Source organism: Pristis pectinata, chromosome 7 (genome assembly GCF_009764475.1).
Source record: "Pristis pectinata isolate sPriPec2 chromosome 7, sPriPec2.1.pri, whole genome shotgun sequence".
NCBI lineage: Eukaryota > Metazoa > Chordata > Chondrichthyes > Rhinopristiformes > Pristidae > Pristis > Pristis pectinata.
This window is the reverse complement of record NC_067411.1, coordinates 94,475,090-94,487,367: the sequence shown is the minus strand read 5'-3', so window position 1 is coordinate 94,487,367 and position 12,278 is coordinate 94,475,090. Positions and strand designations below refer to the sequence as shown.

The 12,278-nt window shown below is 40.7% G+C and overlaps 1 protein-coding gene across 10 annotated transcripts in view; it reads right to left on the bottom strand.

The window, feature by feature from the left end:
• The window catches only part of kiaa0825 (KIAA0825 ortholog), a 279,512-nt gene that overhangs the window by 76,560 nt on the left and 190,674 nt on the right, over positions 1-12,278 (bottom strand). For 2 of the 10 annotated variants that reach the window (XM_052020307.1, XM_052020308.1), the window contains exon 20: positions 7,676-9,394. The exons of 7 other annotated variants lie outside the window; for them this stretch is intronic. In XM_052020307.1, coding sequence (XP_051876267.1) covers positions 9,376-9,394 — 19 coding nt within the window. In that variant the 3' untranslated portion in view covers positions 7,676-9,375. Of the gene's footprint in view, positions 1-7,675; positions 9,395-9,759; positions 9,827-12,278 lie in introns of those variants that run through there. One more of the 10 variants, XM_052020306.1, reaches the window with a different exon arrangement.

The window sequence follows — 12,278 nt, the reverse complement described above, 5'->3', positions numbered from 1 at the left end:
AGTTGCCCTCACAACAAACTTGACCTTTTCCTTGCTCATTTGGAAAGAAAATACATTTTTTAAAGAAATAGAATAAATTTATTTTACCATAAAACTGTACAAAAATGGGAGAATTTACTCAGGCTCAAATTTAGCCTGGAGGGAATGTATGAATTCTTAGAAAATTATTTGTGGCATTGTTAGCAAGCTCACATTTACTGGTCACCTCTAAATGCATTTGAGAAGGTAGTGCTGAGACAGCTCCTTGAAACACTGCAATATTTCTGGTGAAGGTATTCCCATTGTACCATTGGGTAGGGAATTCCAGGATTTAGACATTGAAGGAACTGCGATATAATTCCAAATCAGGATGGTGTTGGGGAGGAACCTGCAGGTAATGGTGATTTCCTGCACCTGATGCCCCTTTTTTCCTTAGTTGTAGGTCATGGGTTTGGGAGGTGCCATTGGAGCAGCTATTTTGAGAATGGCTGTTGAAAGGTTAAAGTGCTGTGCTTGAGGTGTAAGTGCTGCGGCTTTGTCTTGGTGAGAAGACTAAACAGTGGTAAAGTAAGATAAGGTAAGATCTTTTACTTTCCTCAGTAGCCTTGGTGGTTAAGAGGTGGCAGTTAGGGTAGCCATATGCTCCTCTTGAAGAATGTGGGAGATCAGGAGAACTTCCAGAGTCCCTGGTGGCTATACCTGTGGGAAGAACGTCAAGTTGCAGCTCCTGACTGACCCCATTAAGATATCTTTATTAGTCACATGTACATTGAAACACACAGTGAAATGCATCCTTTGCGTCGTGTTCTGGGGGAAGACCGCAAGTGTCGCCACACTTCTGGCGCCAACATAGCATGCCCACAACTTCCTAACCCTTACGCCTTTGGAATGTGGAAGAAAACCAGAGCACCCGGAGGAAACCCATACAGAGCTGCAGTTGGACTAACTCAGGAGCATCTGTGATGCTCAGAGCATCATAGACAGGAGTTAGTGAGGTGATCACACCAAAGGTGTAGGCAGGGAGTGCAGGACCCCCCTGTGGCCATTTCACTCAGTGACAAGTATATCATTTTGGATACTATTGGGGTGGGGGGGGGGTTGCGGGGGAAGTGACCTTTCAGGGGAGAGTAGCTGCAGCAGCCAGGTCTGTGGCACAACGATCGGTTGTTATGCATAGTAGGGGGAGGGTGGAGACGAGGAGAGCTGTAGTGTTAGGACATTTGATGTTAGGAGGACAGACAGGAAACTCTTTGGCTGTGAGTGAGACTCCAGGATGGTATGCTGCCTCCTGGGTTCCAGGGTCAAGGATGTCTCGGAACGGTTGCAGAACACTCTCGACGGGGAGGGGGAACAGCCAAAGCTCATTGTACACAATGGTACCAACGACACAGGTAGAAAAAGGGATGAGGCCCCCCATAGTGAATGTAGGGAGTTAGACAGAAGGTGAAAAAACTGGACCTCGAGGGCTGTAATCTCTGGATTACTCCCAGTGCCACGTGATATTGAGGGTAGGCATAGGAGGGTAAGGCAGATGAATGTGTGGCTGAGGAGCTGGTGCAGGAGGGAGGGATTCAGATTCTTGGTACTGGTTTATTATCGTCACTTGTACCGAGGTACAGTGAAAAACTTGTCTTGCATACTGATCGTACGAATCAATTCATTACACAGTGCAGTTACATTGGGTTAGTACAGAGGTCATTGATGTCGTACAGGTAAAAACAATAACAGTACAGAGTAAAGTGTCACAGCTACAGAGAAAGTGCAGTGCAATAAGGTGCAAGGTCACAACAAGGTAGAGCGGGAGGTCATAGTCCATCTCATCGTATAAGAGAACCGTTCAATAGTCTTATCACAGTGGGGTACAGGCTGTCCTTAAGTCTGGTGGTACGTGCCCTCAGGCTCCTGTATCTTCTACCCGATGGAAGAGGAGAGAAGAGAGAATGACCCGGGTGGGTAGGGTCTTTGATTATGCTGGCTGCTTCACCAAGACAGTGAGAGGTAGACAGAGGACCATTAAGATCTCTTCTGGGGCAGAGATGACCTGTACAGTATGGACAGGTTGCACCTGAACTGGAGGGGACCCAGTATCCTGGCGGGGAGATTTGTGGGAGCTACTCAACAGGCTTTAAACTAGTCTGGCAGGGGGTGGGACACAAAGCAGTGGTGTGGCAGATGAGAAAGTTGAGGCAAATATAGAAGTTAAAGTAAGCAAGTCCAGTTGGCAGGGCAGACAGGGGCAGGACGGGAAACGAGGAAGGTCTGATAGACTAAACTGCATTTATTTTAATGTAAAAAGCCAGACAGGTAAGGCAAATGAACTCAGGGCATGGATAGGCACATGGTATTGGGATATTATAGCAATTATAGAAACATGGTTAATGGATGGGCAAGACTGGCAATTCAATGTTCCAGGGCACAGATGCTACAGGCTTTATAGAGGTAGAGGTAAGAGAGAAGAGGGAGCTGCATTTTTGATTAGGGTGAACATCACGGAATTACTTAGAGAGGATGCTCCTGAAGGAATCGTTCAGTGAGGCTATATGGGTAGATTTTAGAAATAAGAACGAGATGATCATTTTGATGGGATTGCACTAATAGGCCCCCAATAGTCAGCAGGAGTTAGAGTAAGAAATATGTAGGGAGATCAGATATAACTTTAAGAACAATAGGGTTGTAATAGTATGTGATTTTAACTTCCCTAATATTGACTGGGACTGCCATAATTCTAAGTGCTTGGATGGAGCAGAACTTGTTAAGTGTGTCCAGGAAAGTTTTCTCAAGCAATATATAGAGAGCTCTACTTGAGAGGGGCAACACAACCTCCTTTTGGGAAATGAGGCTGGGCAAGTGGCTGAAGTGTCAGTGGGGGGAGCACTTTGGGAGCAGTGACCATAATTCAACCCTGATGAGGGGTGTCTCGACCCAAAATGTCGTCTGTTTATTTCCCTCCTGACCCTGCTGCCTGACCCGCTGAGTTCCTCCAGCGTTTTGTGTGTATTGCTCCAGATTCTAGCATCTGCAGAATCTCTTGTGAAACTAATAATTGTATTAGTTTTAAAATAGTTCTGGAAAGAGATTGGGGCAAGGCTAATTTTGATGACATTAGACTGGAACCTGCAAAGGTTGATTGGGAGAGGCTGTTAGTTGGTAAAGGCATGTCTAGCAAGTCAGAGAATATTAAAAGTGAGATAGGACCAACATGTTCCTGTTAGAGTGAAAGCCGAGACTGGCAGGATTAGGGAACCTAGCTGATGAGGGATATTGAGGATCTGGTCAGGAAAAAGGAAGCATATGTCAGGTATCGGAAGTTGGGATCAAGTGAATCCCTTCAGGAGTATAAGGGATGTAGGAGTAGATAAGATAGATAAGATCTTTATTAGTCACATGTACATCGAAACACACAATGAAATGCATCTTTTGCATAGAGTGTTCTGGGGGCAGCCCGCATGTGTCACCATGCTTCCAGCACCAACACAGCATGCCCACAACTTCCTAACCCGTACATCTTTGGAACGTGGGAGGAAACCAGAGCACCTGGAGGAAACCCACGCAGACACGGGGAGAACATACAAACTCCTTACAGACAGCAGCTGAAATTGAACCCGGGTTGCTGGCGCTGTAATAGTGTTACGCTAACCACTACACTACACTTAAGAAGGAAATCAGGAGGGCAGAAAGGGAACATGAGATACCTTTGCAAATAAGGTAAAGGTGAATCTTAAGAGATTAAATAGCAAAAGGGTGACTTGGGAGAGAATAGGTCCCATTAAGATTAGTGTGGTCGTCTATGTGTGGAGCTATGGGAGATGGGCAAGGACTTAGATGACTATGTCTCGTCTGTATTTACGATGGAGAAGGTCGTGAAGCCCAGAGAATTTTGGAAAGAGAACAATGATGTCTTGAAACATAATGATATTACAAAGGAGGAGGTGCCGGTGGTGTTGAGGCACATAAAGGTGGATAAATCCCCGGGGGCCTGACCCAGTGCATCCTAGGACATTGTGGGAAGCAAGGGAAGAAGCTGCAGGAGCCCTGGCAGAGATTTTTGCATCTTTCTTAGCCATGGGTGCAGTACCAGAAGACCGGAGGGGAGGGTGGCTAATGTTGTGCCTTTATTTATAAAGGGCTGCGAGGAACTACAGGTCAGTGAGCCTAACATCAGTGTTGGGAAAGTTACTGGAGGGGATTTTGAGAGACAGGATCTATCTGTATTTGGAAAGGCAAGGGGTGATTAGGGATAGTCATCATGGCTTTGTGGGAAATCATGTCTCATGAATTTGATTGGGTTTTTGAAGAGGTGAAGTAGAGGATTGACAAGGGCTTGGCAGTAGGCATTGCCTACATGGACTTAAGCAAGGCTTTTTACTGGGTCTTCCATGGTAGGCTTTCCCGGAAGGTTAGATCACATGGGATCCGGGATGAGCTAGCCAATTGGACACAAAATTGGCTTGGTGGAAGGAGGCAGAGGGTGGTAGTAGAAGGTTGTTTTTCACATTGGAGACCTTTAACCAGTGGTGTGTCACAAGGAAAAGAACTGGGTAAAGGCCTCCAATCTAAAAAGCAACTGATGTTGAATCCAGCAGTGGATGGAATGGATACGTAGGGTGATGAATGGAGCACCAATCAAGGGGGCTGTTTTGTACTGGATGGTTTTGAGCTTCTTGAAAATTTACTGTAGTTTCAACCTTCCAGGCGAATGGTATGTATTCCTGTCATCCCTAAAGGATGATGGAATGATTTGTATGCCAGGAGATGAGTCCCTTACAGCATAATACTTAGCCTCTATCCTTTCTTAGGTGAGGAGACTAAAACCTTACACAATACTTCAGATGCTGTCTCACTCTGGCAATATATAATTCCAAAGAGATTTTCTTATTCCTGTAATCAAACCCTCTCAATTAGATTGCAATGAGGTGTACCTGCATATACACTTTTGTCAATGAAAACTTCCATGTAGGAGAACCAGTGTAGGTTTTAAGCAACTACCAGCAATTAGCTATCCGGTGATTACCTCAACCTATAAAAACTCAATCTCCATCAGCAATAATAGATATAATCCCATGGAGAAGAAAGGTAGCACAGGGAGAGATTGAGGCCCCACGCATACTGAAATTCTGGTGGGTGAAGTAAGTGCCAGGAGGGAGATACTATGTGCTGGGGAACAGGAGGTTCTCGAGCACCCCGCTTTATTGAGGATCTAGGTGTGACAGCCAGCAAACAATGGAGAAATACTGGAAGATGTAATGTGGCCCCACTAGATATGTCAAGGTAGGAGTTACATCACTGAAAACGCCTCCTCAATAACACTGCCTCTAACTGCAACACTTGTATTCACTATCTAGCAGCATTTATGAATGCACACAAACATACAAAGCTACAAACACATGTGTACACACACACACACACACACACACACACACATACAATATCACTAACCAACATGTACTTACCTCTTGATTCTGCCAATAATTTAAGTACGTCATAGCTTCACAAGTAAACAATGTTTTCTCACTCTATTTTAAGCCAAAGTTTAAACAAACAGGAAGAAGTCCACCAGGACAGGAGTGGTGAGGAGAGAAAGACCCTCTCATCCTCAATTCCTCAGAAGACTAGAGAACAGGGTTGTCCTCCACATGGACACAGAGGGTATGTACTCCAAGATTTCTCACTTTCTCTACATTTCTCAGTATCTGACCACACATTGTATATTTCCTCGTCTTGTTTGCCTTTCACAAATGCATTACCTGTCATTTTTACAGACTGAATTCCATTGTCATTTTGCTGCTTATGAAAACATCTAGCACTATAAAACAATCTTCCTCACTCTGAACCGTTTTGCCAATTTTGATTTTTAGCATATTGCTTTTCAAAAAAGCTATTGGGATAAGTGGCCTCCTTCTTTACTGTACTTCCAGGTTTCTATTGTATAAGTTGACAGAGGGAAAAAAAAACAATGGCTGATTCAAACAACTACTAGGTGCCGTTTTGGAATGCTAATAGACCAGAGGAATGAGCTTCAATAGAATCATAGTATTCTGCTGCACAGAAGGAAGCTATTCAGCTTTTCATGCCTGAGCCGTTTCTTTGGAAGAGCTATCAATTAGTCCTGTACCCCTGTTTTTTCTCCATGACCCTGCATTTTTTTTTCCTTTTTAAGGAGGGATCCAATTCCTTTAGGAAACTTAGTTATGCTTCCATTACACTTTCAGATCATTTTAACTCGTTAAATAACAAAAAAGGCTCAATATCTTCGAGTACTTAGCTTTTTTATGTTTGTTTCACACATACACATGTATGTGCAGAAGAAATAAATTAATACGTATATTACTTGTCTATCGAGGAATATTGATGATGGCATCATATCAACAAAAGTAACATTGCCTTAAAAGCTGCTGATTCTGCAGGTTTCCAATGACCCGAACCTGAGGTAAGTGATAATGAAGGTGGGATTTTCCTTTAAAAAAGACGAATAACAGCTATAATGAAAAAAAAACATTAAGAGACACTTCCACAAAGTGCAGAAGAAAGTGTTGAGTGTTTTGTAAGGCTCAAATATGGTTAAAGGTTTGCAGAAATATTTGCAGCTTCTAAAAAAAAATTAATTTACTGACTTCTGATTGTCATCATCCCATTATACAATGGTGCAGTGGAAGTGAAGTCTTTTTAACATGAAGATCCCTTCCATCTATCTGGAGACCATTTTAATTCACTCACTAGATAAATTCTCAGAGGGGCTGATGTATATGGCAACACAGAAGGCAATATCCCAGCTATCAGTTTTCATACAACCTGGCTGGACCTTTACATTACTGCTGCCCCACATTTATTGTTCTTTCATTGTATCTGTCAGCATTTCCTGACAGCACATTATAGAACGCATGGCTGCAGAGTCGGTATCAATCAGTGCAAAATCATGCAGATATAAGTAACAGAATGTTGATAATGAGTTCTAAATCAGATCATCATGGCTTACGCATAAGATTCTTAAAAGGTAGTGACCCCTGGGAATCTCCTAGTTACTTTGCACCTGTTACCAACTATGGTCCTTGATACGTGCAGAAAGTACCTGAAGTGCTCATTTTAAGTCTCTTTTCACCTCAGTTAACTAAAACTAAGGCACCTAACACCAATGTGCTGCTGATCTGGTTCTTGTCTAGTTTTTGTTTCTACATAATTTCTCTGTGCGTCCATCATCGTTGGCAGATGTAGGGAGTGCCTATCTCTGTAGCTCCCCAGCTTGTTTCTCTTCTCTGCAGGCTTGCAGAGAGGGAGCATAGAAGTGTCATTTAATGAATACTGCTATTCTTTGTCTGACAGCTTCATATCTGTTAGGTGTAAGGGGCCCTAGACTTTCCTCTGCTAATGCCGTTGACAGCATGCTAAATTCCCTCCACACACACCCTATATGTGTTGCAGTGTAAGAAGCTTTGACTCCCTGAAAAACTGCCCTCTTTTAGCCCCATTCAGCTGCTGTTCTTACATTAATTGAGCAGATCAGATTGAGCAGACGAATTCACCTTTGATGTAACTGGGTGTTTTGCCGACACTGCTGGATGTGGCTTCAGCTATGGACAGAATGCTCAGACAAATAGGCATGTTACCATGGAAACAAGTGACAACTGGGGATATCTTGAGAAAAACATTTTTTTATTTTAGAATTCAGACTATAGAAATCTCAACGGATAAACACCTCAGTTCTAAATGTGTCACATCCAATAAACAATACAATTAAAACACTCTCCCCTGCATTTTGCATTATTATTCATGGTAATTTGTAAACTTTATAATTATTGAAGACCACTTGTGAAGGCCACATATGTAGGTACACAGAATATTTATTTCTATGCTTTATTTAATGAAAATAAAAGCATCATTAATACTTTATGAAAAATATTAAAAATTCCTACCAGTCAAGTGCTTTCCAACTTTTTTTTGCAATTTTATAGCACAACAGCAGGGATTCATTGTTTATTGACATAGGCCACAGTCCACTCATATCTAAACTCACAACCCAGCACAACTTATTGAGCTATTTTAAACCACATGCAAGTCCAATCCACTGTTTATAATAAAGTACATCATTTTCATTAAAATTAGGCTACAGCTCATTTATGACTGAATATTTTCAATGAATTCTAATCAAAATTTCATGTATTTTCTCAATAGTTCCAAATGCAATTTACAACTTGGATTAATCTAAATAACCTATCTTGAAATGCGTTTGTCCAATTTAGATGTTTCTGAAATACTGGCCTGTCACCTTGATGAAAAGAGCAAGCAGTCTTAGTTTTACTTATGGTTGGCTTATTATGAGTATAAGCAATGCCATACTAACATAAATGCACTTTCTCATTTTAGCCTTCTTTTATCTAGCAGGCAGTGACATTGAGCTAAATTATATAGAGAGCTGTTGTTAATAAATCATTATGTTTATCCAATATCCATGATGGATTAATGGCCACATGTTTATTTTAACTTTTACTGACAGCATGAGAATGGGTCTATATAAAGAAATTCCCTTTTTCTTGCCAGATTAAAGAAAATTTCCCAAACACTTTCTCTTTGAGGCTAAAGGGGGTGGGGTGGGGGGATGTTTTAATGTACGGACATATGAATAAGGAGAAGAAGGCGGCCACTTAGGCACTTGAGCCCGCTCTACCATTTAGTATTGGTATTGGTCATTATTGTCACTTGTACCGAGGTACAGTGAAAAGATTGTCTTACAAACCGATCGTACAGGTCAATTCATTACACAATGCAGTTACATTGAGTTAGTACAAAGTGCATTGGTGTAGTACAGGTAAAAACAGTAACAGTACAGAGTAAAGTGTCACAGCTACAGAGAAAGTGCAGTGCAATAAGGTGCAAGGTCACAACAAGTGACGTGAGGTCATAGTCCATCTCATTGTATAAGGGAACCGTTCAATAGTCTTATCACAGTGGGGTAGAAGCTGTCCTGTGTAACATATAATAAGATCATGATTGTAATCTCAAAATTTCATTCTTGTTTACCCACAACAACTGTTCACCTCCTTACTTATTAAGCTTCTATATAGGTCTGCATCAAAATATACAAATACTCTTCTTCACAATTCCTTGAGGAGGAGAATTCCAAAGTTTCACAACCCTCCAAGAGAAAAAAAGCTTCATCTCATTCCTATCTTGCGGTTCATCCATTATTTTTAAACAATGACACCAATTCTGGATTCTCTCGCAAGAGGAAACGTCCTCTCCACATCCATCCTGCAACAATGCCTGTTTATATTATAGGTTTTAATCAAGACCCCCTTCTCTCACTCTTCAAAACTTTAGTGGATACATGATTAGCTTGTCCAACCTTTCCACAAAGGACAAGCAGTCCATTCCAAGTATCAATACACAAGATGCTGGAGGAACTCAGCAGGTCAGGCAGCATCTATGGAGAGAAATGGACAGTCGATGTTTAGGATCAAGACCCTTTATTTGGACTGTATCTCCATTCCAAGTATCAGTCTAGTAAACCCCGCATGACAAAGTGTAGTCCTGGTAAAACTGAAGTTAATGAGCATCAAAGGAAAATTACATCAGTGATTGGAAGAATGTTATTGGTTTATGCAGGTCAGTCATCCCAGCTCCAGGATATCACTGCTGTATTTGCTCAGGGCCTAGCTAACCACCTTCAGTTGTTTCATCAATGATCTTCCTTCCCTTATAGCAGGTGGTGATGGTTCCTGATGATCGCACAAAGTTCACTTCCATGTGTGTTTTTAACACTTTGAAGCAACACTGTAGGAATCTTCTGTTTGTTCTAAGCAAGATGTGTGATCCTGTATACTACCATGCATGACACCCAAAGCAATCAAACAGGCTGGGAGGAAAATGGAGAAATATACCTTAAGCAAGATTGACACAACTTTGCCACAGGACACTCTGGCAGAAGCCTACGTATTAAAATTAGGACAAGCCTCAACTCACTTGTTGAAATCTGCTCCTGTATTCTTGGCCAATGATACATATCAATCAATCAATCTAAAGTTCAGTGATCTGAATACAAATCACCCAAATAGCATGTTGTATGCAGATTAGCATCGCTGAACATGCTTTTCAGTTTCTTTTCATAAGAATACAATATGTATAGAAGACTAGACCCCAAATTTATGCATGCACAAATTACCTCAACATATTTAATGATTTTGCTGTACAATAGAATTTCTAGGCCCTTACATTTCAACTCCCTAAATAAATGCTAACCTACCATTTACTTTCTTAATTGTTTTCTGTAAATCTATGTTAACTTTGTCTGAATACTAGTATTTATTAATCTCTCACTAGTAAAAGAAATCTTTGCTTTCCATTCTTTTGTGATAAGTGGAAAATTTCACACTTCCCCATGGGATTGGTACAATGCAATGGGTATAATGTGCTCTTGTACGTTCTGACACAGAAATCACATCAGTGGTGCAAGGATGACTCAAACCCCAAACTAGTCTAAGTAAATTTACACAGTGACAGAGAGTGGCCTTGACATGTTTGTAATTGTGTTTCACTCTGGGTAAGGAAAGGATTATTCAGTTGCACAATGCTGAAATTCATGCAAATTGAATTTAAAACAAAACACATCATTGATGGATTTGAAGGAATACCTGAATGAGTGTGGACAAAATTTGAACCAGAAATGCTCTGGAATTATGAGTTCTAATTAATACTAATTCAATATCAAAACAGAAAATCCTACAAGCTGGTACAACAGATGAAAACATCCAACATCATCAGATTTAAATATTGATTAAAAAATTCTGCAGACATAATTGGAGCATTAATGCCCATTAATAGGAACATTAAAAATATCATACTAATTTAAGCTATTATTAGAAGTGAAGGAGATAATTTTAACATGGGATTGTCCTTTTATCAACATTAATTAGCTAAGCATTGATCTTAATCAGGAACTACAAAAAAAACTGTGGGAAAATTTTAAGGCAACACAGTCCACACAAAATTTCTCTTGAAAATAAGAAGGATTTTTGATTATAATGATCTTCTCAACCTCAAAACTGGCATTGGATGCCTCAGGCAAACCAATGTTGCTATGTTGCAACAGGACCTGAAGTAGGCATTAGGCTCTTTAATTACATATGTCAGTGTCGTACTTAAACAGCTCCCTCTTGTTTTGGTCAGGATTGTGAGATGTCAATTTAAATCTTCCCTGAACATTAAGTCAAGATGGCAAACACTTAGAAAAGGTTTACATCATATTTTTCTCTGCTAATTGCTCATTTTAAGATCTGAAGTGAGAAACCAGCTGTTATTGTAAAAGAAAATAATATGGAAAGAGGCTGTCCATACCAGTACCAGTTGAAAATACCCCCACCCCACATACCAAACAACACTTCCTGCCTTATTTCCAAAGAAGTTCCCAAACAGTAGGGCAACCAAGATTATGTGGGCTTGAAGACTCAGTTAAAGATCTTTTTGAATGAATTCCCTTAAGAGTCCTGCCAAACCTGGATAGATCCTGGTGGGCAATTTCAAATATTTCGGAAGCAGGAAGTTGAAGCCTGGGTCAGATGGGAGGAGTTCCTGGCAGTCAGCTGAGCAATGTTCTCTTCGGGAATAATCTGCATTTTCAATGAAGGGCTCTACAGCTTCAATGTCTGCATCACACAGGAGAGGAACATGTCTGACTTCAGTTTAACTGCCCACTATCCAGTTATTTGCAGATTGTGGAGTTAAAGTCAGGACAAGTATTTCAGGAGCTACCCTTGAATGACAGAAGTTTTCCATAATAAAAAAATAAATTGAATTTTTAACACTAACTTCCTCATTCAGTACACCACCACAGGGAATAAATAACAACACTTCCGGACAGCTATCAATTAAGATATCACAGCTACAGGAGCTGACTGAACAGGCATGAAGCTTCAGTAATGACAAGCAGAGATTTTGATGTTCTGACAATTTTTGGAGCAGAGTTTTATTCTTGTGTTTCATAAATACAGGCAACACCAACACCAGTGCTTCACTGAACCTAAACATTGAACATTGCTGATTTCTGACACCACAAGAACTTAATGAGACCACAGAATGTAAAATATGGAAATTTGGAAAGCTGAAAATTGTGTTTCAAGTGTACATTGTGAACGTTTATATTTCAGCAATGCAATGTGGCAATACTGCATTAATTTCTGGATGATCAGATCTAAGCCCCATGAATACTAAAAAGAAGTAACAGCTGTAATCTAACCTACAGAATTGACACAATATCAGGTATGTTCATGGGAAAAATGTGAGTGAATAACTGGTGTTACACCATCCATTTG